Source organism: Aulonocara sp. 'chitande type north' Nkhata Bay, linkage group LG7 (genome assembly GCF_057382095.1).
Source record: "Aulonocara sp. 'chitande type north' Nkhata Bay isolate Kocher_YH1m ecotype deep benthic linkage group LG7, A_spYH_male_GT1.1, whole genome shotgun sequence".
NCBI classification, from domain to species: domain Eukaryota; kingdom Metazoa; phylum Chordata; class Actinopteri; order Cichliformes; family Cichlidae; genus Aulonocara; species Aulonocara sp. 'chitande type north' Nkhata Bay.
Window position 1 is genome coordinate 44232942 of NC_141350.1, and position 22749 is coordinate 44255690.

The window sequence follows — 22749 nt, forward strand, 5'->3', positions numbered from 1 at the left end:
ACACAGTGTGACAGGCATAAAACAGTATTTTGGGATCGACAAGGTGATTCCTGAAGCGATATTAGTTGAAAACATGGCATGGTGCTTAAAGTGTTCTTAAACAATAGGGGCAAAAACAAAGATGCGTCAGGCCTAAAAACTATCTACAGCAGATGAATAGTAAAAGATGAAGATGAAAGATGAAATTAATATCCTTAAAAAACAGGAAAGAAATCCAGCAAAGACCTGACATAGGACCTGAGAAATGCATCTGAGCCCTTAGTTGAGCCATCTGCTGTTCACTGAAGCCTCTTCGGAAATGGTCTCAGTGGAAGGATGACTGTCAAGAAGCCAATTCTTAAGAAGAGAAACAGAGAAAGGGGAAGGTATGCCATATTACACAAGAACTGGACTGAATCTGTAGCAACAGGTCACTGTCAGTGTGTATGTGGGAGGTGACTGTCTATAGGTTTGGGACTGAATTTCAGTCAGTCAGAATCGATGGAATTAATAACCATCAGATTTTTATCCACCAGGCTGTACCATAGTGGATCAATCACACCACCAATGCAGTAAAATCATACCTGGCTAGAAAAACACACAAAGGACACCTATAAGTCACAAACAGATAAGCTGTGGCATTCAAATGACGCTCAGTTGGTACTAAGGAGCCCAAAGTGTGTCACTAAAATACCCCCCTGCACAATGTGTTATACATTCATATGTGTTCTCATACATAATACACTTGTTGACATGCAGTATCTTTTTTTTTTTGCAGAACTGTATTTTATGTGTATTTATGCTACATTTAAAGTAAATCAAATCTCCTTCCCATTCTGGTGCTCAGTATGAACGTCTTGACCATGTCTACTTCCATTAACTTGCTGCCACGTGACTGGCCGATCAGGTATTTGGGTTTCAGGTTAAGTTATATTAGATTAGATGAAACTTTATTTATCCCTCAGGTGGGTTCCTCTGGGAAATTCTGTTTTTGTCCCTCTTGGGGACATAGGTAGGTTATTGTAATTGACTTATCCTGTTCATCCCTTGAGTTAAGTTACTACTTCAAACATGATATGCATAAAGAAGACACCTAAACAAGTTTAGTATAAATACTAGGTTCTTTATTTAAATATTGTACATATTTTAAAACATATTTACATAAATTAGACCTGCATTGTTTCACTGTAGACATAAGTTTATCTTTCATACGCTTGCTGGGAACAGGACAATCATACCATACAGACTGCAGAAGCACCTTTGAGAACGGCTTTATAAGAGAAAAAGACATGTCCACATTTCATTTACATCAAACACCGGGCAACACGGCAGGGACGACACAAGCTTGCAATGACAGGAAAGGCCTCTTGATTACAGGTCAAGCTATTGGTTAAGGCTGAAACTGTGCTCACCCTCATACTGCAAGTTCACACCCCCTCCTGCATAAGGTTTACGTCTCTCTGTCAAATATAGGTCTATATTTGAGAAACAGACATTTCTCCCCCCCCCCCTCCCCCCTTTTTTTTTCTTACACAAACCCCTCAAAGACAAGAAGAGCCTAAAACAGTGAGAAATTAAATTTTGGGGGGGGGGGGGGGGGGGTAACTAAAATAGAAACTACATAAAAAAACAAAAACAACGATGACAGCAGGACAGATATGCAAATCATTACCCCCATTATGTTTATGAGGAAGAAAAACCTGCCCAATTTGATGTGAAATGCAATCATTGTAGCACAAACTGCTGCCAAATTGCACATATGAACTGCTCTCTAGTAATAAAATGCATGGTGGATCAGTGGATTCAAGTATGGCAGCAACAGCACAACTTCTACCGTGATTGTTAGATAAGCACCACAGTGACTGTTACCATTACAGTGGTGCTTCCAGAGCAGTGCCCTAATTGTGAACTATGGCTTCCCTTCTTTGGTTTTTCTTTTAAAAACCTGTCTTTATAGTTACTTACAGATAACCAGTTACATATAACTTAAAACCAGGAATATGATACAACTTTAGGAATAGAAAATACACTTTAATGTAATTCTGAACATTTCCACACAGACCTCTGGCCATCACACACACATAGAACAAGAAAATTAGAGTATTGCTGTATGATGTTTGTGTCGAAAAAAAAAAAAAGAGCATAATGAGATACACAAAGAAAATGTGTCTTTGGTGCACATGCTTTTAAATTGTAAAGTTTATCCACAACACTTAGGTGAAGTGTTAGACCCTCATAAGCAGAACGGTATCATCAGTGTCTTTGATTCGTGTAGTTTGGTGAAATCCAGAGCGCACGTTTACGCACTCGTCGCAATCACGGTCACAGCGTTTATGCAAATCAAGTCATACGTGACTAACAAAAGCAGCAGCAAACAAATGAAACAGGAAAATGAGGGACAGAGAAACAAAACATTTGAAGCAGACTCACACAATGCACATTTCTTCTTCTTTTTTTTAAGATACCTGGATCTTTTAGTCATCCACGGGACGTTTGTCACATCTGCATATGCTTCAGTCTGTAGCTTTTAAAACAAAATAAGGTTTAAAAAATACATCTTTCTCCTTTGAATTTGTTCCTGACCTATCACTGCAATTGTAAGCATTCCCAGATGCTAACTTGAGCTTTATAACAAATATAAACATTACATACAACAGCTTCTCAAATATGCCACACAAACCAGTCATATGTTTTAGCGGCCTTTCGGCAACACGACTGCTTCAGAGATCAATCTCAGGAAGCGACTTTCAACTTTCAAACGGAAGTGTGGTATTGATGAAAATCACCTGGAGATTAGTATCTGTACAAGAAAGTATACGAGAGCATGTGTAGATCTTCCATAAAGTAACGAAACAGCTCTTCGCTTTAACAACCAATTCAAAGACAACAGAAAGGCCAGAACAAGTTTCTCAAAAAACAAAAATATTTACAACTCATCAGGAGATGCGGTTCCCTCGGCCAAGCGACAAAACCTGATTAACCTTCATGTGAAAGCTTTAATAAGTGTTACAGTTTCTCATTACAGAGTTTTGATCTGAGAAAAGACACTTAATCCCAACTCGTACATTTCATACTCAAACAACATCCCAGCAGCAGCTTCCTCAGTCTAGTCTACATGCTTTGTTCAAACACATTTACCACATGGAACAGATTAACAACAGAGACCAATAGCCAGGTTTCGCCTGCTAAATCTGTTACTACGCTCTAAAGAATCCAAACCCATGGCTTACTCCTTAATCACATTTTTATTTTAGATTTTAAAGCCTACAGGCCGTCCATCTGTCCTGGGCTGTCACATCATTGAAAAAGATTTTGATGCTACAGGATGAGACGTTGAAGAATGAAAGGCATCTTCCCGCCCGTCTCTCTTTCTCTCTGCTCCTCCTGCATCACGATCAACATGAAAGAAAAAAACAAAATGTTCTAGCTGCCTGCCTTCCCTCAGCCGCTCAAGCACCAAAACAAAACCAGCGGAAGAAAACTAAATGTTAACACGGGCCGTGCTGTAAGGAGTGTGTGCCGTGGTGTTGGCGGGCCTCCCCTGTCAGCTCCACAGGATGCAGTGCATTTCGGGAGGGCCGCAGGTGGAAGACTCAGGCAGGCGGCGAAGAAGGAACAGCCCCAGACGCGCACTCAAACACACGCACGCACACACACATTTTAGTCTGTGTATTCAGCCACGATAGAGAGCAGCACCGTGATGTCATCTGGCTTCCCTCCTGCAGGACAAGAAAACAAAGATAAAGTGAGGAAATGTAAGAACTAGTTCATGCAAAGTACTTTTTAATTATAAGACCTCCTGAATATATAGGAGAAGACTTTTCTATTTCATAATAGTGTTAAAGCCGCATATAACAATAATTGTAGTGATTTGTTTCGTATTAGCTGTAAAGCGGTGGTCAGCCATCATCAAGGTTAAACTTGCAAAAACTAAATGCTTGGGATTCCTACAGAGAAGAAAAACTGGTTGTGCCAGCAGGAGTTTCGTCTCATGTGTGTTATCATGACCACGCCAAGGACACAGCGGAGGAACTGCAGACGTCAGAGCCTCAATAGGTCTAGATAAACTGATTGAAAAAATGCTTTAACCAAGCTTATTACAAACGTGTCATGTAATGTGGCTTCAAATATAAAGTATAACTGCTGAAATCTTATTGTGTAAAGCAACTTTTAGTCAACACAAGGAGAATCACATTTAAAAGTCTGAGTGGTTTAAGGCCTGATTTGGACTTCTGTGAGCAATCTTTGTAGAGCCTATGACATACATCCCTTCAGATAGTTTCAGCAATCTCCCTCCAAAGATTTGCTGACATTTGTGAGAATTTCAATTCATGTTATGATTGTTATTTCTTAGATTGAGGTGATGAGTGTTATTCTCTCACTGACAAATTCAAAAACGCAGCTGGAAATGCACAGGAGGTATCGACTGTAGTGAACCGGCAACAGTTTTGTGCCGTGTGTAGTTAGGTTTCTATGGAGATTCACATCAGGTTGCGATGTAGAGTTTCAGATGGGTTTGCGGTTACGACATAGTTACAGTGTAGATTTACTGCTGAAGTATAAAGCCCCAGCGAGACATCCTTAACTTGTGTCTTTTGTGGCCTTACCTCTTACATTCAGGCCATTGTCACAGGCAAACTGTGCAAAAGGGGACATATAATTAGGGTCGTAGGCAAGATCATGAGCTTGCTTTGCAATGCTCTGTGCAGTCTGCAGGATGCTGTCATAGTTGGTAGTCTGAAACGAGATGCAATAATAAAAAAAGCATTAAAATTTGAATTTGTTTCCAACACATATAAGCATAAGCTGACATGTTGAAGTGATACCTTGAGTTTTTTGAGCTCCTGAAGAATCATGTAGTCTGGCATGTTGTCAAAGAGACCGTCTGTTGCGGTTAAGATGATGTCACCAAGCTGCACGTCGAAAGAGGAGCTGTCAGCCGCTTCGGGACTACAGGAAACAAGGAAGCACGGGAAGATCATGAAGTGAAACTAGAGCGCGAAGCACCTGAGCTGCTGGCAACAGTTTTAAGTGTGGAATTAAGCAGGTCAGAAGCCACTCTGCTAAATTTTGAAGATGGAGTGTGAGCGTTTAATGTGACAGCTGACGTAAAACCTGACTTCTCCGTTTACTTCTCCGTCCGTGCCGAATGCCGGCATGGCCTGTCACTTCCTACCACCATACACAAGTCTCAGACTGAGGTTTTATCACCTGGGAGCCTTATATTTCTGCTTGGTCTTAATTTATGATGACATTTAAACAGGTCTATAAATGTACTTTAATGGGAACGTTAACCCATTAAACCTGCCAAACCAGTGAGAAAAGTCAAACAAAACATCTAGACTGCTCCAAATGGATTACAGAGTTTCCCTCTTGTTTATCAGTTGCCATTGCTTGCTAGTACTGAAAGCCTGTGTCCATGGAGGAACGGGCAATTTGAAAGTAACATTCCTGATGTCTGCAGAGAGCTGAAAGCACTAAGGAAAACTTCTAAAGAAGGACACTTTTTGTTGTTGCTACCAACTCTAGCCAAATCCAGGTAATCACTGACATCATCTGGCAATTCAGACATAAAAACAGATCATGTTACAAAAGCTTTATTAGTTGATGCCAGTCATAACAGATGTAAATTGGTTTGGCCAGCAAACCTGTGAAGGCCTGCACACACTTTAGTGTGTGAGGTGAAAAGCAGGTTCTGTTTACATGGCAAACAACAACATAAAGGCCTTTATGCTATGATATTTGCTTCCCACATGAGAGATGAGTCATGTTTTTGATAAGTTGGGCTAATTAAGCTGTCCACAAATTAGCTTGGCAGTCAAAATGACAGAGATCATGACCTGCACTTCTATTTTAAATCCTGCTTTGCATTACAAAGTGGCACGCAAACCCAATGACTGCAAGTAGGGATGCTCAGAATGGAATGATATGCCTTTACCATTTTATCCGAGCCTGCTGTAAGCAGGACATGTACAGTGCTGTACAACTACCAGCCCAGCATCTATCTAATATAGAGTTTTATTTATTTACAAAGATATATCTAACACTGAGCAACTGACCTGTCACTGAGCACAACTCCCTCGGCTCCCGGAGGAGCGATGGACAGCTGGAAGGGTGTATTGAAATAGTGCTGTTGCTCGTCCGAGCGATGAACCACCTCTCCACCACGTACCACTAAAAAGCCAGAGTCGCCAAGGTTACACGTATGTAGCCTGTGACTCTGCCGATCCAGAACTACGATGCAGGCCGTGCTGCTTCCTGAAAATAAAGCGGAGTAAAACAACACTAAGGTTATGTATACAAACAGATAATTTGATCAGGGCAAAAGAAAAGAGTTATGTTGCCCAACCAGTACAAAGTAGTCTTTGTGAGTGTCCTCATTGTGAATCTAATATATCCATGGAGAGTGGAAGAAATATAATACAGACGAAAAAAAAAACAACCAAAAAGATTGCATTCCCAGTGACAGCTACTAGCAACAATTCAGGTAACCTTGAGCAGAGAAGGTCAAGAGCTGACCTTGCCATGACTTTCCAAAATAAAAGTATGCCAACTAAATTTAACGACAGCTAACCTGCGTCTGCACTAACTCTTGGCCAGGGACACTGAGCCAAGATATGAAACCTTGATCACGTGCTTGGTGTTAACCTACTTTTAAAATCTCACTGACCCTCCTGTAGTATCAGTTACAGACAGACTCATGACCTTTTGAAGCTCTGGCAGGGGGCAAAGTGTTTGGCCTGCGTAATAGGGTAAATTGTGGGGAGTCACAAGATCACTGAATTTCAACTGCCAAGTGTTAGCATAAGAAATCACTGCCCGATCAAAGATAGTTACCTCTCTGGTTTTAAATCACTCGGTGGGACAAAGGTTTGTGTCAAACAAAAGTCACATAATATATATACCTCGCCAACTAACACAATCGTTGAAGCAAAATTTGGTTCCCTCTTGATGAACTGATCACACACTTAAAGGCTGTATATTAGTAATTGCCAAGGTAGAAGAAGAGATTCCATATTAAACAGATAGTATAACTCAGGACAGAGCTTGTGTTCTGTGCTCGGTGAGCAGGGCCAATACTCACAGTGTGACTCATACTGCAGCTATGTTATTTATTTCTCTCAGCACGGCTGAGCTCGCTCCACCACTTGCTGTGTTTGTAACCAGGTGGATCATCTCTATGTACTCACCTAGCAAGGGAACTTTGTTCTGCAAGAGCTCGTAGTAGCCAGACGTCAGGATGCCCACTGGATTACTGGGTGTGAAGCGACCCTCCTTCACCAGTCGCTCACAGGTCTTCATTAAGGTTGCAGAGAACTGAGATGGGTCGACACCATAGTCCCGCCAACCACCTACGCCATCTGCTACGCCTGATGGGGAAAAAAAGGAATTAAAAACATTTGTTTTACTACTGAACCACTACCATACAATACCTTATTAACACCAGATTCGTGACAGAGGATTGATCAGGCATTTCAAAAGTGTAAATACCAAACATCTGCTGGTAGCAGTTTGGCTGATTTTAGTTGTTGAATTTTTATTAAGTTATCTTTATTTTTTACAGCAGACATGACTTTCTTTTCCTTCCAAGGTCAATGCATCATGTCTATATTTGCACAGCCACACTGCTCTTCTGATCTTTCTTTTCTAGGTGCTGATGCTTTATTGATTACTGAACTGCTTTTCTCTCTGGTGTCTGTATCCCTGCTAAACAGGAACACATTGGTTTATTATCTTTCCATTGTAACTTCTCATGTACTGCTTCATGTGTGCCTAATTTATCTAGTTTACCTGAAGTGTAAGAATTTTACCCCGGAAAATGTGTTACTTGCAGCTATGGAACAGAAATAATTGTATACTCTTTTAACATCTTGTGTGCAATTCATATTTATACACTGATACCTCATAATCTACTAGCTTCCTGTTTTATTTTACTTTTGATTCATTCTAGCTGCACACCATGAGTCAGAACAGCAAAGATACAAATTGACTTTAAAACCTCATCAGCAACCAAAGTCTCTTTAGCTCTAGACACCTTCAGCTTATACACACAAACAAACGTAATCTAATATCCTGTAATTTAGGTGCTACATGAATCATTCAAGTTTGTACTTGTAAGCACGCGGTTCCAAAATGCATATAATTTTTGTAGTATACCGGTTAGGTTACTTGCGTCCAAATGACTTCTAAATTCAGTTTAAATATATTTACACATTGTGGCTTCACATCAATCACCTCATAAATGCCTTCATTTGCACATTCATTTGAAAGCTGATGCAAAGCAATTTTTTTCCAAGACCAGATGATTTTACTTAAGTTCTGTTTAGCTCAATGGCCAAAGAGGACGGCAAGGGAATATCTGCACCAGTATTTTTTTTGTCAGAAGACAGTTGTAAAAGAAATATGTACATAACAATGAGAATAATCTAATAATGATGTATAACTTTTCTCCCCACCCCATGCTCATAGTATTTGACTTCCAGAGAATCTATGGGTTTCCTCTTAGTTTTTTGAAAGTATTTCTTTCTACAGCACACAGACTACTGGGAATATTGCTTCCATAGTTTATAAGGCTGTGACTTTGGAATTATTTTCCCTTTCTCACAGAGGTGAAAGTAACCTTTAAAAAGAAAGTGAAAATATTATACATGCTGGAAAACCCCACGCATTTTCTTCTGCACTGCTTGATCATCACTGTCAGCTACGCCCTTCACTACGATTTCCATCAGCCTGAATTAAAGCAAGGGACGTTTTCAACACTCTGACTTGAAGTCTCACAGATTCCACTTCTCCTTGCCGTGTATACACGTGTTGCCATGTGTTCCTCGGAGATGTCAATTTTATTTCTCTAACCAACCTAAACGTTTAACACTAAACAGACCTTGTAAACTATGAAATACACCTTGTGTGTGTGTGTGTGTCTAACCAACCACGTGGTAGTTTAAGTCTTTGGCAGTAGCAAGGTGGCGAGGACAAAGCAAGCTTAGCCTGCTAGCTAAGCTAATAGGCTAATGATGCTATTAGCAACATGGCTGCCTCCATGCTCAACCATTCTGACCTTTGCAAGACATTGTAGTGTTAAGTCTGATACGTTTTAATGAGCTCTATTTTTTGCCACGTCCGAATTAAATAAGGCCGATTTACGTCTTCTAATGTTGTGATTGCAACAGCCTACGTCATCGCAGTGTATCCCACAGTGGGGACACATGTAGGTGAAAGGTCATTTAGCGTTTCACCTCAAAACTACCCCCTAACAGTAAAATAAATGTCATTTATTAAAGTAATGACGTGAGTGCAGGTGCTATGTGCGTACAGATATGCTTTAAGCGTCTATCCGGGTTGGAGTCTTGTTTTATCCGGGTTAAAGTGCTGTCTTTTTTTTTATGTGTGAGCGGGGAGGGGGGCTGGTGTGTTTTGATCCGACGGGTCGGCACACGTGCTGGCTAAACTCACTGAAGGTCACCCGAGCACAGAGGGCGTCTAACTTTCATGCAAGCCATTTGCAGAGCCCTGAATCCTTACCCAAGACATCAGCCGTCTTGTGCCGTGCAATGAAGCAAGCATCATCACCGTAGCACATCCCTTTCTTCAGGATCCCCTTGCGAAAGTCTTTACCGAAACCATAACTGGCGGTGATCAGACTGTAGTCCCGACCGTCCGTCTGAGAGAGTCCGCCCAGGACAGCCCTGGCTACCAGTCTGCCATAAGACAGTACGGATAACATCCCCTAGCAAGGAGAAACCCCGTTCTGATCCGAGACCGTACACGCTGTCCCCCCTCTCTCGCTCTTTCTCTCTAACCGGCTCGACCACCTGCCTGCGAGGCTAAGTCTTCAGATCAAGCCCCGGCTGTCTGTCTTTAGTCGTTCATCCGATCCCGACCGGCTCGCTTCTGTGACAGCGGAAGGCTGCAGTTGCTCCAAACTCGAACAAACACGCCGCCGTTTCCTTTCTGACTCTGTCGCTTTCGCTTTATGTCTCAGGTGAGCATTTGATAGACGAAGCAGTTCCTCCACTGGGCTCTCTCCTCCCCGACATGTTTCCACGGGACACAAAGATGTGAGTACATACGGGTGTTTACAACTGTGACGTCGCGTGCCGTAACGTGGCCCCGCCCACCAGGTTCACCGTGGGGGTGTCCAAATTCATCTTTTGTTGTTTTTAGCTAACTTATGTAATAAATATGGGCTTAACGTAGGTTGCACCCAATAATGCAGCCCTAGAACATTTAACATGTTCTAATTTTCTTTAAAATTTGGGGTCTATACATGATAACCTAAAACTAAAAGGGGAAATTTGGAGGTTTTATAGGGATTTAGAAGTATTATAAAGTGTAGGATAAATATTTTTAAGAAATGAGTACCTTCAAGTATTTTAAAATGAAACGGCCAACAAATATACTGTAAATAATTTTTAAGTAATTGAATTTTTTTTTTAGTATTTTAGATAAAGGAAATGCAAATTATACTTTTAATGCATGTGAAATTTCACTATAAGCTACTGCAGTGTTACAAAGTGCTAATGTAAAGACAAGAAAATTAAAAGAAGGGTTTGGTAAGCTCTCTAATATGTATCCCTCTTGTTTATAACGTAATTGAGTACTTGGACAATTGCCTCTGAAGTTTCTCCAACATGTGTGGGCTATTTCATTGTTTTTGTTTTTGTTAGCTAATTAACCGAATAAATGCCTGGAGTTAATTCTAAATGTGGCATTTACATCCCCAGGCTGCAAAATTCAAAACAAAATTACCAGAAAGAATGCAGAAATATGACTGGTCAAAATAACCTTCTGGTATATTCTGCAGGAAGGGGGTGCACTGGAAACCTGAGCAGCATGAAAAGACTTGAGTTGTACAAGAAACAACAGTGGGGGAGGGGGGGGGGGGGGAGATAATTGCAGGACCCTTTCTATGGTAATGAAAATCCCCTTGACAATACTGAGCCAAGTGAAGAGTGCATTGTGTATGATAGACTTGAAAGCATTTTTCAAGTCAACCATAATAAGGTCATGTTATAAGAGTGAATACAGAGGGTTTACCACAAGGTGTTAACCATTTAAAATCTCAATAATTAAAAGGTTGCCTTAAATATGGCCAAAAATAAATAAACAAACAAATAGCATTCTGCAGATGGATAAAAATAAGAAAAACATGGGTATAAGCATTTGATGCTTTCATGCTTTCATGCATGGACGGATATGCAACATATATATATATATATATATATATATATATATATATATATATATAGATCCTGTGGGACTTCCAGATACAGACGGACAAAATGGTGGTGGCTAACCATTCCGAATGACAGCAATATCAGGAAGAAGGAACACGAGAAGCTGGAGAAATACCAAGGGCTCAGAGAAGAGCTCGAGAGGATGTGGAGGGTGAAGGTAACGGTGGTCCCCGTGGTAATCGGAGCACTAGGTGCGGTGACTCCCAAGCTAGGCGAGTGGCTCCAGCAGATCCCGGGAACAACATCGGAGATCTCTGTCCAGAAGAGCGCAGTCCTCGGAACAGCTAAGATACTGCGCAGGACCCTCAAGCTCCCAGGCCTCTGGTAGAGGACCCGAGCTTGAAGGATAAACCGCCCGCAGGGGCGTGCTGGGTGAGTATATATATATATATATATACAACTTGCATAGTTCCCATTTCTGTATAGCTGTATATCTCAGATTTCTGTAAAGTTATTTATTTCATATTCTGTATAGTTTTTCAAATTTATATCCTGTTCATATCCTGTACATAGCTTGTACTCACTACAGCCTGTACATACTTATAGTTATAGAATATTCACAACATACTTCATACCGTGTACGTTATAACATGCCATAATAGACCCATTTCTGTAATATACTCACATATCTATATTATTGCTAATATATATTGTAATATATCTATATCACTAAAGCACTTCTGGATGGATGCAAACTGCATTTCGTTGCCCTGTACCTGTGCATGTGCAATGACAATAAAGTTGAATTCTATTCTATTCTATGCTATATGATGTCGCAAAACAAATGTATATTTATATGTGTGTATAAGCTGAAGTTGGCTCAAGCTAAAGGGACTTGGGTTGCTGATGAGTTTTCAAATTTGTTCTATGTCTCTTCTTGAAAACAGCCGAAATTCCCTGTAGTATGTTATCCCAATTTAAATAATGGTACTGTTTAATCCTGTATGACCAAAGCATAATTTGGATATGGTAATTTAATCCTTTTGTCCCGTTTTCCTCATTATGTCAATTTTCTTTGAATTTTATAGACCCACCTGCCAGTTCTTTCTTCTTACCACTGCTTCTTTCTGCCATCTTCCCTTGAGCTTTTATTTAATTACTGTTCCCTTTCAGTCGATCCACTCGGTACAACACATAAGTATGGGATATCATGCCCTCAAAGTTATCTATTTCAGCTGTTACTCATCATGTCAACCTCTATCATCAAAACTCCCAAAGCAAATGCATCCCTTTTAAAATTTAAAAGGGATTAATGGTTCACTGAAGCTGTAAATATTTTTGCATTTGCAGTGTTCCTTTTTTGTCATTTCAGATAAATACGCCTAAAAAATCCACTTAAATTGATAGTATCATTTATTTATTTTATTATTTAATTGCATTGAACTGTGGTTGGAGGAGGTCTTGTCATTTTTGTTCGGTTTCACCAAAAAACCCTAGGCTCGCCACTGAAACTGTTATCAGGCTGTTGGTAAAGAGGCCTGACCGGAAATACATTCTATGTAGGGTACATATGTGCGCTTGTCGTGAATAACGGGACGTAGCTGACAGTCGTAACGGACGGTGCGGATATATAATTAATACTGTTTAGCCTCCCTTATAGGACACTTTCTGATATGGTCGCCATTAGTTTTACACTAAAAACTGGTATTCTAAGTAAGAATACCAGTTTTGCAGTTAAAAATAGTTTTAGTATACATGCTGTTGTTTCGCATCGTTGGAACATTTAATCCGGTGCTTCGTATGATAAAAACGAGCGCACCGCATTTGGAAGAAACCACCCTGGTCCCTTTAGGGAGCGGAGAGAAGACGGAGAGAGAACAACAAACGCACTCGAATTATCGACGCTTACACACAAAACACCAATTCCTGGTAAGATATTAGCCTTCATCACATTTCATTTAATTGTGATGCTATTATAAAACGCTTTGCTGATTGGTTCGGCGAGATAAAAAGACGACACACACATCCGTTATAATATGGCTCCGTTATGTTTTTCTAATGGAAGGGGAAGGATGATGCAGTGATAACAGCCTCACGTTTATGAACCCTAAATTTGTTCATTAATTATTATTATCATTATCATTATTATTGTTATCATCAAATGATAAGATAATAATGCGATTGACACCATTTCTAAATTTTAAATAGGACAAGGATTCAATGAGGGTGTTCTAGCTATACGCGTTATATAAATATATAAATAGATGTAGCCAGAATGATACATTGTTTCTTATTGATCGTTATCGAAAAAAAGTGCAGCTGACTCTTTTTAATCTTATGCCTATACAACACACTTAAAATGAAGAGATGTTTGTTTATTATATATATATATATATATATGTATATATATACGGGTGTTTACAACCATGACTTTTCCTTTTAGGGCCATGATGGGGAGGTTGTGTGAGATGGTTCTTGTGTCTCTTCTTATCATGTCGCTTTTGACCACTGAGCTGGCATGTGCTAAAAGAGGTGGCAGCAGCAGCAGCAGGGGAAAATCTTCATCCAGCAGCAACAAGGGTTGGACCAATTCAAAGACATCCAACTCTCAACCAGGAAACTACCCACGTCAGCCACAGAGTCCTAATCGAAACACCAATCCTTATCCTCCTGGTGGAAGTTACCCTTATCCCAAACAGAACCAGCCAAGTTATCCAGGTGCCGGTAGCAACCCAAATCAGTACCCTGGCAGAGGCAATCCTGCAGGTTATCCGAACCAGAACCCTGCAGGTGGATACCCAGCAGGAGGGTATCCTAATCAAAACCCAGCTCGAGGAAATTATCCAAATCAAAATCCAGCTGCCGGAGGCTACCCCAACCAATATCCAGGCAGAGCTGGTAGCAACCCCGGAGGTTATCCTAATCAGTACCCTGCTGGAGGTTATCCAAACCAGAATTATCCTAATCAGCATCCAGGTGGGGGTTTCCCAGCAGCGGGTGGTTATCCACAAAACCCAGGAAGGTATCCTTACCAGTATCCAGGTGGTTACCCCGTCCAAACTGGAAACACACGACCAGGTTGGAATGTGCCTGGTTCAAATCCAGGAGGTTATCCAGGAGGTTACCCTGGTGGAGCAGTTGGTGGCTACTCCAACTGGAACCCAAATAATAAGATTCTGAGTCCCCGCTTTGGTGGAGGAGGCTATGGCTATGGGATGGCAGGGTCACCTTTTTCTCGTTCTGTGCAGAACATGGGGTATGCGCCCAAGTCACCAAGTTTTGCCAAAAAAGCCATGGTGGCTGCAGGCGTCGGTGCTTTGGCTGGAATGGCAGTTGGATATGGATTAGGACGCTTCCCCCGACCACATTTCACTTTCCGTAACCCTGAAGAAGAGTACTACTACAATAATTACATGCAGCGTCGTTATGGCACCCAGTCAACAGATCAAAACGACTATGGTCGTGATTACGTCTACAGCCCTCCTCCACGTGCTGAGACCTACGAAAGCTTCATGAGTCGCTGCATGAATTCGACTGATATGTTTAAGGATCAAGGCTCTTCCACATCCAAGAGTGCAGCTGAGGACGCAGATGACGACACCGTCAGCATTGAGGAGATTGGATACCCAGCCCTGATTGAGCAAGTGAAGTCGCGGCAGTGTGTAGAGAAGTACATGAAGTACTCTGAGCAATTTCTGAAGGAACGTAAAACTGAACAACAACAATATCAGCTAAGTCGCTCTAGCCCTCTGAGCCAAGGGCTCATTCATCTTCTCACTTCCTCCGTGATGCTATTGTCCAGCATGCTCCTGCTCCAGTGAGAAAACACCTTCCACTTCACTTCAAATGGCTTTCTACTGCCTCCATCATATGCACACATTCATTTCCTGCTTATATTATAGTAGCTCCACATTGCAAACCACAGCTGCATACTTCCAGAGAGTACAGTCTTTTAATATCTATTATATAAAAATATTGACATGTACATACTGACTAAAAATGTCTATTTCAAGTGTGGCACTCAGTTTCAAGTGTTACAGTTAGATCTGTCTTAGATGTTCACTATACTTTATATTAATTTATTTTGGATCCATATTTTGCACTTTTTATCTCCAGATTGTTGGACACTGAATGCAGAGATTCATGATTAAAGAAAGAAAACAGGACAGGACAATTACTTTAGCAGTTTTTTCTTAGGAAGACTATCAGGGCAGTTTCTTTCATAGTTTGGATAAGAATGAAAAAATAATGAAAGCTCATAGTCCACATTATGGCTTATGGGGTACAAGTGGGATTTGGCAAGTGGGGTAACTCAGAGATTTGTTTGTATTGGTGCAGCATGGGGACAAGAATTACGTAGAAATAAGTCACATGATGACTTGCAGGCCAGATTTGTGCATACAGGCTGTGATCAGCTGAGCTGTGCTGCTTCTCCTGTATTCAGTATTCACTGCTTTTTTGTGGATTTAACCACGCTGAATTCAACAAGTTATAAGCAGGTCTATCCAAAGCTGCATGGCTGATGCATTGTATAAAAGATAGAATTAGCTTAGTGAATGTAATAATATTTGCTACTCTTGATCTAATCTAACATTGACCATGAACAGCCTGCTCCATACCCCTCCAGCAGAGTGAATCACTGTGAACTTCACCACAGTACTGCAAACATAACCAGTGCAGCCTGCACTAACTTGCCTGGTATTTTCATGCAACCTTTGAAGAATGCAAAATTAATATGCTTCCATTTATTTTGGGATAATTTGGCAACACATCACGTGTAGATCCATTTAAGAGCTCTAAAACGAACGAGGATATTGGAAGTTTTACATTTTCAGCTTATCAAACCTTGCGTGTTGCCATCCTTACCCTTGAAAATAATCTTCTTCTTTGGTTTCCTGTCTTTCATACATCTTTTTCTACATCTCTGATAGTGTTGCACGTCAATGCTTCTTTTCCCCTCTCCCTTCGGCTGGCAGACACATTTGTCAGATGTTTTCTGTTGATTGACAGACTGCACAGACACAGTTTGTGTATTTGGTGATATTTTAATGTCCTCGAGAAGTTGCATTTGAAATTACCGCCACTTAGAAAAAAACTTTGCTGCCTTGATGCTCACTCTTCCTCTGTTATGTTCTAGATGCTGAAGTACAGTAACCAGGATTATTTACCTTTACACCATGAACACATCACAGGGATGAGAAGGAAAAAGTTCACTTCAGGTTATAAGTGGGCTGTGGGATGTCTTTTTTTTTTGGCTTATTACCGGGCAAATATTTGCATGTAATAACTGGCAGCAGGATTGTGGCACATGAAAAATAAAGGCATTCAGCGATAATACTGATCAGTAATAATAAATCCAGCTCACTTTAACCCCTGTTTATTATCTGGGGTAATGTTAGGAGAAATCTCTTTGGAGGATTTAAGTTTTATGTGTGTGTTTTGGATTCCACTCAGTCTCACTCCACAGAGCACATGCACAGACTGAAGCAAACCCTGGTCACTAATAGTTTTTACAGATTGCTTGATGGTGATAAAGGATTCCTTGTAAATAATTCAGCCAAACTTCCCACATGAACTTTAAGCCATCGAGGTTTGCTGAACAGCAGAGACAGAAATAAAAATAAAAGTAGAAAGAATCGCCCTGGTTCATATTTAATAATTGCTACTTATGTTATTGCATGTAATAGCTTTTCACAGAGAGTAGACAGTAATCATGATGGGTTCATAAATGAGCAGTGAAGTTGCACAAATAGCACTTGTTGCTTTAATCTGTGCAGTCTGTTGAACGGATGCGGTCTTTTATCTGTATTTCCTTGTAGTATGTAAACTGTCCTTAGTTAAAATGGGTGTGGTAGCACTCAAACTGCATTCCTTTATCCCGTTGAACTCTGCCATTATGTGTGTGAGTCATTAGAACATTTATTCCCATAAAAGCCTTGGTTTTACATCCATATCCCCAGGCACATTTTAACTTTCCATAGCCACTTATTTTCCAGTCGTCTGCCCTGAAGTTGGTCATCGTTTCCGTGCGTCTTCCTCTAATCTCCTACATGTTATTGTAGCGTGGGGAAACAGTCTCATAGGACAGTTTTTCTCAGATATGTAAATACTACTGTTTATTTTCTTGCGCCGGTTGTCATGGTACAGTCTCTGCGATTATGACTACTAAAATCTGTTCTCCTTTTTTTTCTTCAAGAGTAGGTGTTGTTATTATTTTTATTTTTGTGGGTGTTTCATGTGATCATTTCACTTTTCTTTTTACCGTACTTTTTATGATCCTGTTTTATTTTTTCTCCATGCCTGAGTTTTGTAAAGGATTCTGGAAAAATGCTGTGTAAGTTAGGTGTGAAAATCTCAAAGTGATGGAATTCTCCTTCCCATACTGATGTTGTTCTTTGTGACCAGGCTTTCAAATTTCTTTTATTCTCTCCTGTTAATAAGCTTTTATATTCGACTGTTCCTGTTTTGCTTTTTTGGTTGATTCTGGCAAAACGACTTAATTTGATGGGAAATTCCACCTAAATCAAGGATGTGGAATATCTGTAAAGTGCACTTATTTCTCCTCAGTTGTGGATATTCTGTAACTTTGTAATTGAGGTCATGTTACCATTAGAGACATCGCTTGTTTTTGACTCAGAATTGCAAACATTTCGTGATACTCCTCAGATGTTATGACTAACACGGTGTAATATAGTTTGTCTTGGATGTTCATGTGTTAAATAAAATAAATCATGAAATCTTTTCTGTGGCCTGTGACATCTTCACGTCTAAAATGTTGCTGTATCTCTTCAAGGGATATCAAGAGAGGGGTTATTAGAAAAATGCACAAGTGCACAACTTGTGTATTTTTTTAACCAAACTCTCAGAAAAATCCTCCATGAGGATGACATGATGACATTTAATTCCAATAAAATGACACAGTAGAGATCATTTGTTCAAAAAAGCTTTAATTTACTTTGATAAATGACAGCTTTTTCATTAATTAGATGGTGGATCACACGTCTCTTATCCAAGCTGCTGTAAGAAAAGGCACCACATGTCCCAGCCTGAGAAAGAGGTGAGTCGCAGGAGCAGGGGCAGCGCCTTTAACGAAGGCTCTCCAGAGAGACTGGTTGCAGCATCTTTGGTCTTGCTGGTAGTAAAGCTGTCGATCTTGCTCAGAGGCGACTGCTTTGTGGCCATAGTTATTTCCGGACCCATGCTTTGGCTTTCCAAGGAACCCCAGCCCGTACCCGGTGCCTGTGCCTCCCAGCATCCCCGCTGCTGCTGCACCTGCCCACTTTACACCCTGCTTGGAGAGGCCTCGATTCTGAGAGGGAGGCGCTTTGTTACCAGTACCGCGACCTCTGAAGCTGCCTGCTCGCTTGCTGTATGCATACTGTGCACCTGGGCACAAAGCTGCAATAAGCAGCATCCAAACCCACAGTGAGGGAAGCTTTTGCTGGCCCGCCATCAGAGCAGAGCTGCAAAAACAGATTAGGTTGAGTTGAACTTTAGAAAGAAAAAAATGTTATTAAAATGATACTGCGCTTCATTAATTGTCATTTAGGACACGTGCAGAGGAGTTTTTTGAAAGTCTGTCAGCAGTCAGTTCAGCTGGCGATAAAGCTTTTGATTTCCTGCGGCTCAGTAACAAAAGCTACATGCTCCCTAACCCTGACACAACAGACATCTAGAATGACCGATATGCTCTGTAAACACGAGGATTAGCTGGGCATTATGTGGCACATTTGTTCTTCCATTCACTAGGCATTTGCTTCTTTTATCTCTCATAAACAGTGCATATCATATCAATTGTTAAAAAACATATCAGTGATGTATTTGGAACAGTAACCACATGTACATTATTGCAAAATATTTGGTAAGGGGCCTTTTAAAAAAAAAGTTAGAAAGTTGTTAAATAAAACTGATTAAATGTGTACATTATCTATAAAAAATAAATTTTTTAAGGAAACAAAATGGAATTTATTTACCTTTCTTAGGAGTTACTTAAAGAGGCTGTGATCCTGGAGCGGTTGTTTATCAAACCACAACACAGCAGGGCTGCGAGGTGGTTTTCATCTTCATTTACAGACTATCAACCCAACCAACACAGTCAGCACCAAGACCCCTCCCCCCCCACCCCAACACACATGCCCACCCACCCACAAAAAAAAAAAAAAAAAAAAAAATCCTGCTTTGCTATTGGTTCTACATCAATAATACAGAACAGGTTCAATGTTTTTGCTGACAGTGGATTTTCACACATGCAGTGTGAGTTTCTCTCATTACTCAGCAAATGGACATGAGTGCAAACAAATCAAAACATTACTGTCTCAACTAACATTTCATTTAGTATTTATTTATGTTTATGTCTACATAAAGTGTCTAACCACTAAAAAATGTTCTGGGCTTATAACATTTTTCAGAATCCTGAGAAAAAAAATGTTCAGAAATAAAATTGTAGTCAAATTCTAGGAAAAAGTTTGTAATTAATATTGTAATTAAAATCAGAAAAAAACAAACAAACAAATTAAAAAAAACACCAACAAAAACAAAAAGTAAGAAAAGAGTCAGATTTCAATTTAAGAAGTCATACCTTCTGAGTTGAAAAGTCAGAATTTGGAAATGAGAATTTTGAGAATAAAATCTGAATGTTTGTATGTGGAATAAGAAATCTAAATTAAATTCAGACTTCTGCCCCAAAAAAGTAAAATTTAAAAAGTCAGAATTCATTAAGTAATATAAGAACTGTGCAAAATACTTTTTTCAGTAACTCCAATCGTCTTTCATGGCGATTCTAATGTTCAGCCAATGTTTGTGCACAGACATGGCGCATGCGCACAACACCAATGCTAAATTAACTTCTTTTTCTCTCACCCATCTGGAATATTTCTTAAGGTTATGGTTATGGTTAGGTTTAGTCGCAAGTCACCGTCAAATTATAATACGGGTAGGACGTTTTGTCAGAGTAGGATGGTTTCTCAGAACACCGGCCCTTTGGATGGAAGCATGGCCTGCAGAATAAGGGGGCAGTCGAGCCAGTGACTGATTGTGTATGCATTTTTCTTTTTTAGTATTATTTTTTTAAGATTATAATTTAATGTCAGAACTCGAAAATGAAATTTCATTGTCAGACTTAGAGAATAAAACTATTTTTGCATGGAACAAAGAACAAACCAGTAATGGAGAGGATAAAGAGAACTCTGAGGATGTAGAGCATGAGAGATGACTGTCTGCCAAAGGCTAAAAGATCAGGAATAATCCCTCTTGGGACCATGACCATGAAGCACTGGTTTGGATCAGGAATTTAAAGAAGCCCCCCGAGGCTTCATCTTGCACAACTGCAGTATTGTTTGTCTGACCTTATACAGTGACTTAAGACTGTGAATGACTTGTTTTATAGCATTTTAAGAGCTTTACTATTACAAAATGCCAGATTCAGTGCAACAAATTTGATACAATCACTTACTCTATACTCTATTTTCTATAAGGACTGTTAAACATATGGAAACTGATAAAATGCACATGTGGAATTTCTTTTGCCTGTTGCATTTTTTTTTTTTTATAAAAAGAAGGGATTCAGCAGGAGTATCAGTATGTGAGAGCAAATATTTATTTCAACTGGATTCTGGTAAGCACAACAATGTCTGGGTTTCATTTCTGCACAGTTGAATATAGTAACAGAGAATTCTCATTTGCACGTTTGTGGCAAAAAAATACAATAAAATGAATCATTTGTGTTTGAGGTGGTTTGCAGTACATGCTCTCTAATGTCAGGCGAACACTCATGCTCATCTGGTAATCACAGCACGTTGTTTCATGTGCAGAAATGAAAGTTGAAATATCATGCAAAGAAACATTGTTTTCTCAGGTGATTTTGGTGAATCCTGTACATTTCTCTGCATGAAACAGCTTGACTGGAAACTCAATAGTGTCCATCAGTTAGCAGTAGAAAGTGTCAAAACACCCAGTTTTTCCTTTTTAGGATAAATGAAATTGTTCAGGGACAGACGTTTGTAGTGGGAAGCTCTATACAGCATTATTGGTCCACCTTTCTCTGCAGAAACTAGATGACGTTCTCAAACAGCTGCATAGAAGCCATTATATTTTCATCCTGTTATGGAAACAATAGTTATACAAGTAATATAGTGTATAAATTTGGCCAATCATCATGTGGCAAAATCTTTAGATTTACATAAGGATTTACCTTTTGGCAGGTTTCTATGAATTCATCTATTGTCACCACTCCATCTCTGTTACGGTCCATTTTCTGATCCATATTAAAGAAACAAAGTGGATAACATGAGGTAAAATAACAGGTTCTTTCTTTCTTTCAGTTTATTTATCATTCATTTCTTTCATGAATGAGTAACTGAAAAAAAGTGTACACCCCTGTAGCCTGTCACAGTAACAAATAAAATGTGGCACTGGGTAGTAATTGGTAAATGGACTGGTTCTTATAGTACTTTTCTACTCTACTTGAGCACTCAGTGCTTCAATACAATATCTGGATGTACTAATGTACATTCACCGCATACTTTATTAGGTCCTCTGTTAAACTGCACACTAACACAAGGATCTGATCAGCCAGTTAAATGTCACAAACTCAATATAATTAAGTGACTTTGAGCATGGCAACTTTGTCGGTGCCAAATTTTAAAAACGGCTGATCAAACTGGGATTTTGCCCACACACTGATTTTTAGGGTTTACAGATAATGGTTGAAAAAAGTGAAACTATCCAGTGAGCAGCAGTTCTCTGGGAAAAAAGGACTTGTTGCTTTCAGAGGTCAGAAGAGAGTGGTTAGATACAAGGAAACAGCAACTGAAATAACTACTTATTACAACCAAGGTATGCAGAACAGCATCTCTGAATGGGCTGATGAGGCCTGATTTCTTCTCTAGGGTGAAAATTGACTGAAGTAAACAACATGAGAGCATGGATCCCCCATCCTCCTGTGAGCAGTGGCGGTGGGAGTGTGGGGGTTTCTGGATTAAGTACCTGGAAGAACTTCTCCACATGTTCACCTGGGGAATCGTCTCGTACGCTGGGTAAAGTATACCTGCCCATCATGTCATAAATGGAGGTCATGATAGCCATCATTTCCTGCAGGAAAAAAGACAGACATCATAAAAGTGCAACAGATTTGGATTTTATTTATTTATTTTTTATCATTGTACCTCTTTTGTAATGTAGCCATCCTTGTTGATGTCATATAGATTAAATGCCCAGCGAAGTTTCTCCGTAACTGAGCCTCGAAGTAACACAGACAGACCTAGAACAAAGTCCTGTAAATGCAATCCATTGTTTAATTTCTTTTAAGCTTTTTATAAATGAAAACCTTTAAAATTGCAGCCCCTGCTGTACTCACCTCAAACCGGATGGAGCCATTTCTGTCCATGTCAAAAGCATTAAACAAGAAATGTGCATATGTAGTTGCATCTGAGAGAAAATAATGAAAAGCAAGAAATGACCATTGTTAATTGCAATGCATGTTTAGCACGGAATATTAACTGTAATCAACTGTGGTCTTTTTAAAAAAATGAATCTAGAGGGAGTGAGAAAAATTTACTTAATTACTTAATGTTGCTATGGCAACTTTACAAAGAAA

The 22749-nt window shown here is 39.8% G+C and overlaps 4 protein-coding genes across 6 annotated transcripts in view; 1 reads left to right on the plus strand and 3 right to left on the minus strand.

Annotated features, from left to right (window-relative positions):
* Positions 1 to 1081: 1081 nt before the first annotated feature.
* On the minus strand, positions 1082 to 10051 carry LOC147325876 (protein phosphatase PTC7 homolog). The gene is made up of 6 exons (XM_086300616.1): positions 9502 to 10051; positions 7170 to 7349; positions 6039 to 6237; positions 4806 to 4929; positions 4587 to 4716; positions 1082 to 3698 (listed from the first exon to the last, which is right to left on the minus strand). Exons 1-6 carry the CDS (start codon positions 9701 to 9703, stop codon positions 3640 to 3642), a joined length of 894 nt encoding a protein of 297 aa, XP_086156742.1. The 5' UTR covers positions 9704 to 10051; the 3' UTR covers positions 1082 to 3639.
* A 2875-nt stretch (positions 10052 to 12926) lies between these two features.
* LOC147325877 (uncharacterized) lies at positions 12927 to 17899 on the plus strand. Its single transcript, XM_086300611.1, has 2 exons — positions 12927 to 13085; positions 13600 to 17899. The coding sequence occupies exon 2, from the start codon at positions 13604 to 13606 to the stop codon at positions 14975 to 14977; it is 1374 nt and encodes a 457-aa protein (XP_086156737.1). The 5' UTR covers positions 12927 to 13085; positions 13600 to 13603; the 3' UTR covers positions 14978 to 17899.
* Positions 17900 to 18080: 181 nt separating this feature from the next.
* Positions 18081 to 19232, minus strand: sprn2 (shadow of prion protein 2). Its single transcript, XM_086300612.1, has 2 exons — positions 19130 to 19232; positions 18081 to 18619 (listed from the first exon to the last, which is right to left on the minus strand). Exon 2 carries the CDS (start codon positions 18607 to 18609, stop codon positions 18151 to 18153), a length of 459 nt encoding a protein of 152 aa, XP_086156738.1. The 5' UTR covers positions 18610 to 18619; positions 19130 to 19232; the 3' UTR covers positions 18081 to 18150.
* Positions 19233 to 19318: 86 nt separating this feature from the next.
* LOC147325879 (calsenilin-like) overlaps positions 19319 to 22749 on the minus strand; it is a 29940-nt gene continuing 26509 nt past the window's right edge. For 2 of the 3 annotated variants that reach the window (XM_086300614.1, XM_086300613.1), the window contains exons 5-9: positions 22510 to 22580; positions 22319 to 22426; positions 22140 to 22244; positions 21346 to 21408; positions 19319 to 21252 (exon numbers count right to left, since the gene is read on the minus strand). In XM_086300614.1, coding sequence (XP_086156740.1) covers positions 21205 to 21252; positions 21346 to 21408; positions 22140 to 22244; positions 22319 to 22426; positions 22510 to 22580 — 395 coding nt within the window. In that variant the 3' untranslated portion in view covers positions 19319 to 21204. Of the gene's footprint in view, positions 21253 to 21345; positions 21409 to 22139; positions 22245 to 22318; positions 22427 to 22509; positions 22581 to 22749 lie in introns of those variants that run through there. The other variant, XR_015130384.1, reaches the window with a different exon arrangement.

Coding starts and splice junctions, on each gene's coding strand:
- sprn2 (XM_086300612.1), bottom strand. CDS start 18,609: ATGGCGGGCCAGCAAAAGCTTCCCTCACTGTGGGTTTGGATGCTGCTT.
- LOC147325876 (XM_086300616.1), bottom strand. CDS start 9,703: ATGTTATCCGTACTGTCTTATGGCAGACTGGTAGCCAGGGCTGTCCTG. Junction 7,350..9,501: donor CAAGACGGCTGATGTCTTGG/GTAAGGATTCAG, acceptor TTTCCCCATCAG/GCGTAGCAGATGGCGTAGGT. Junction 6,238..7,169: donor GAACAAAGTTCCCTTGCTAG/GTGAGTACATAG, acceptor CTTTATTTTCAG/GAAGCAGCACGGCCTGCATC.
- LOC147325877 (XM_086300611.1), top strand. CDS start 13,604: ATGATGGGGAGGTTGTGTGAGATGGTTCTTGTGTCTCTTCTTATCATG.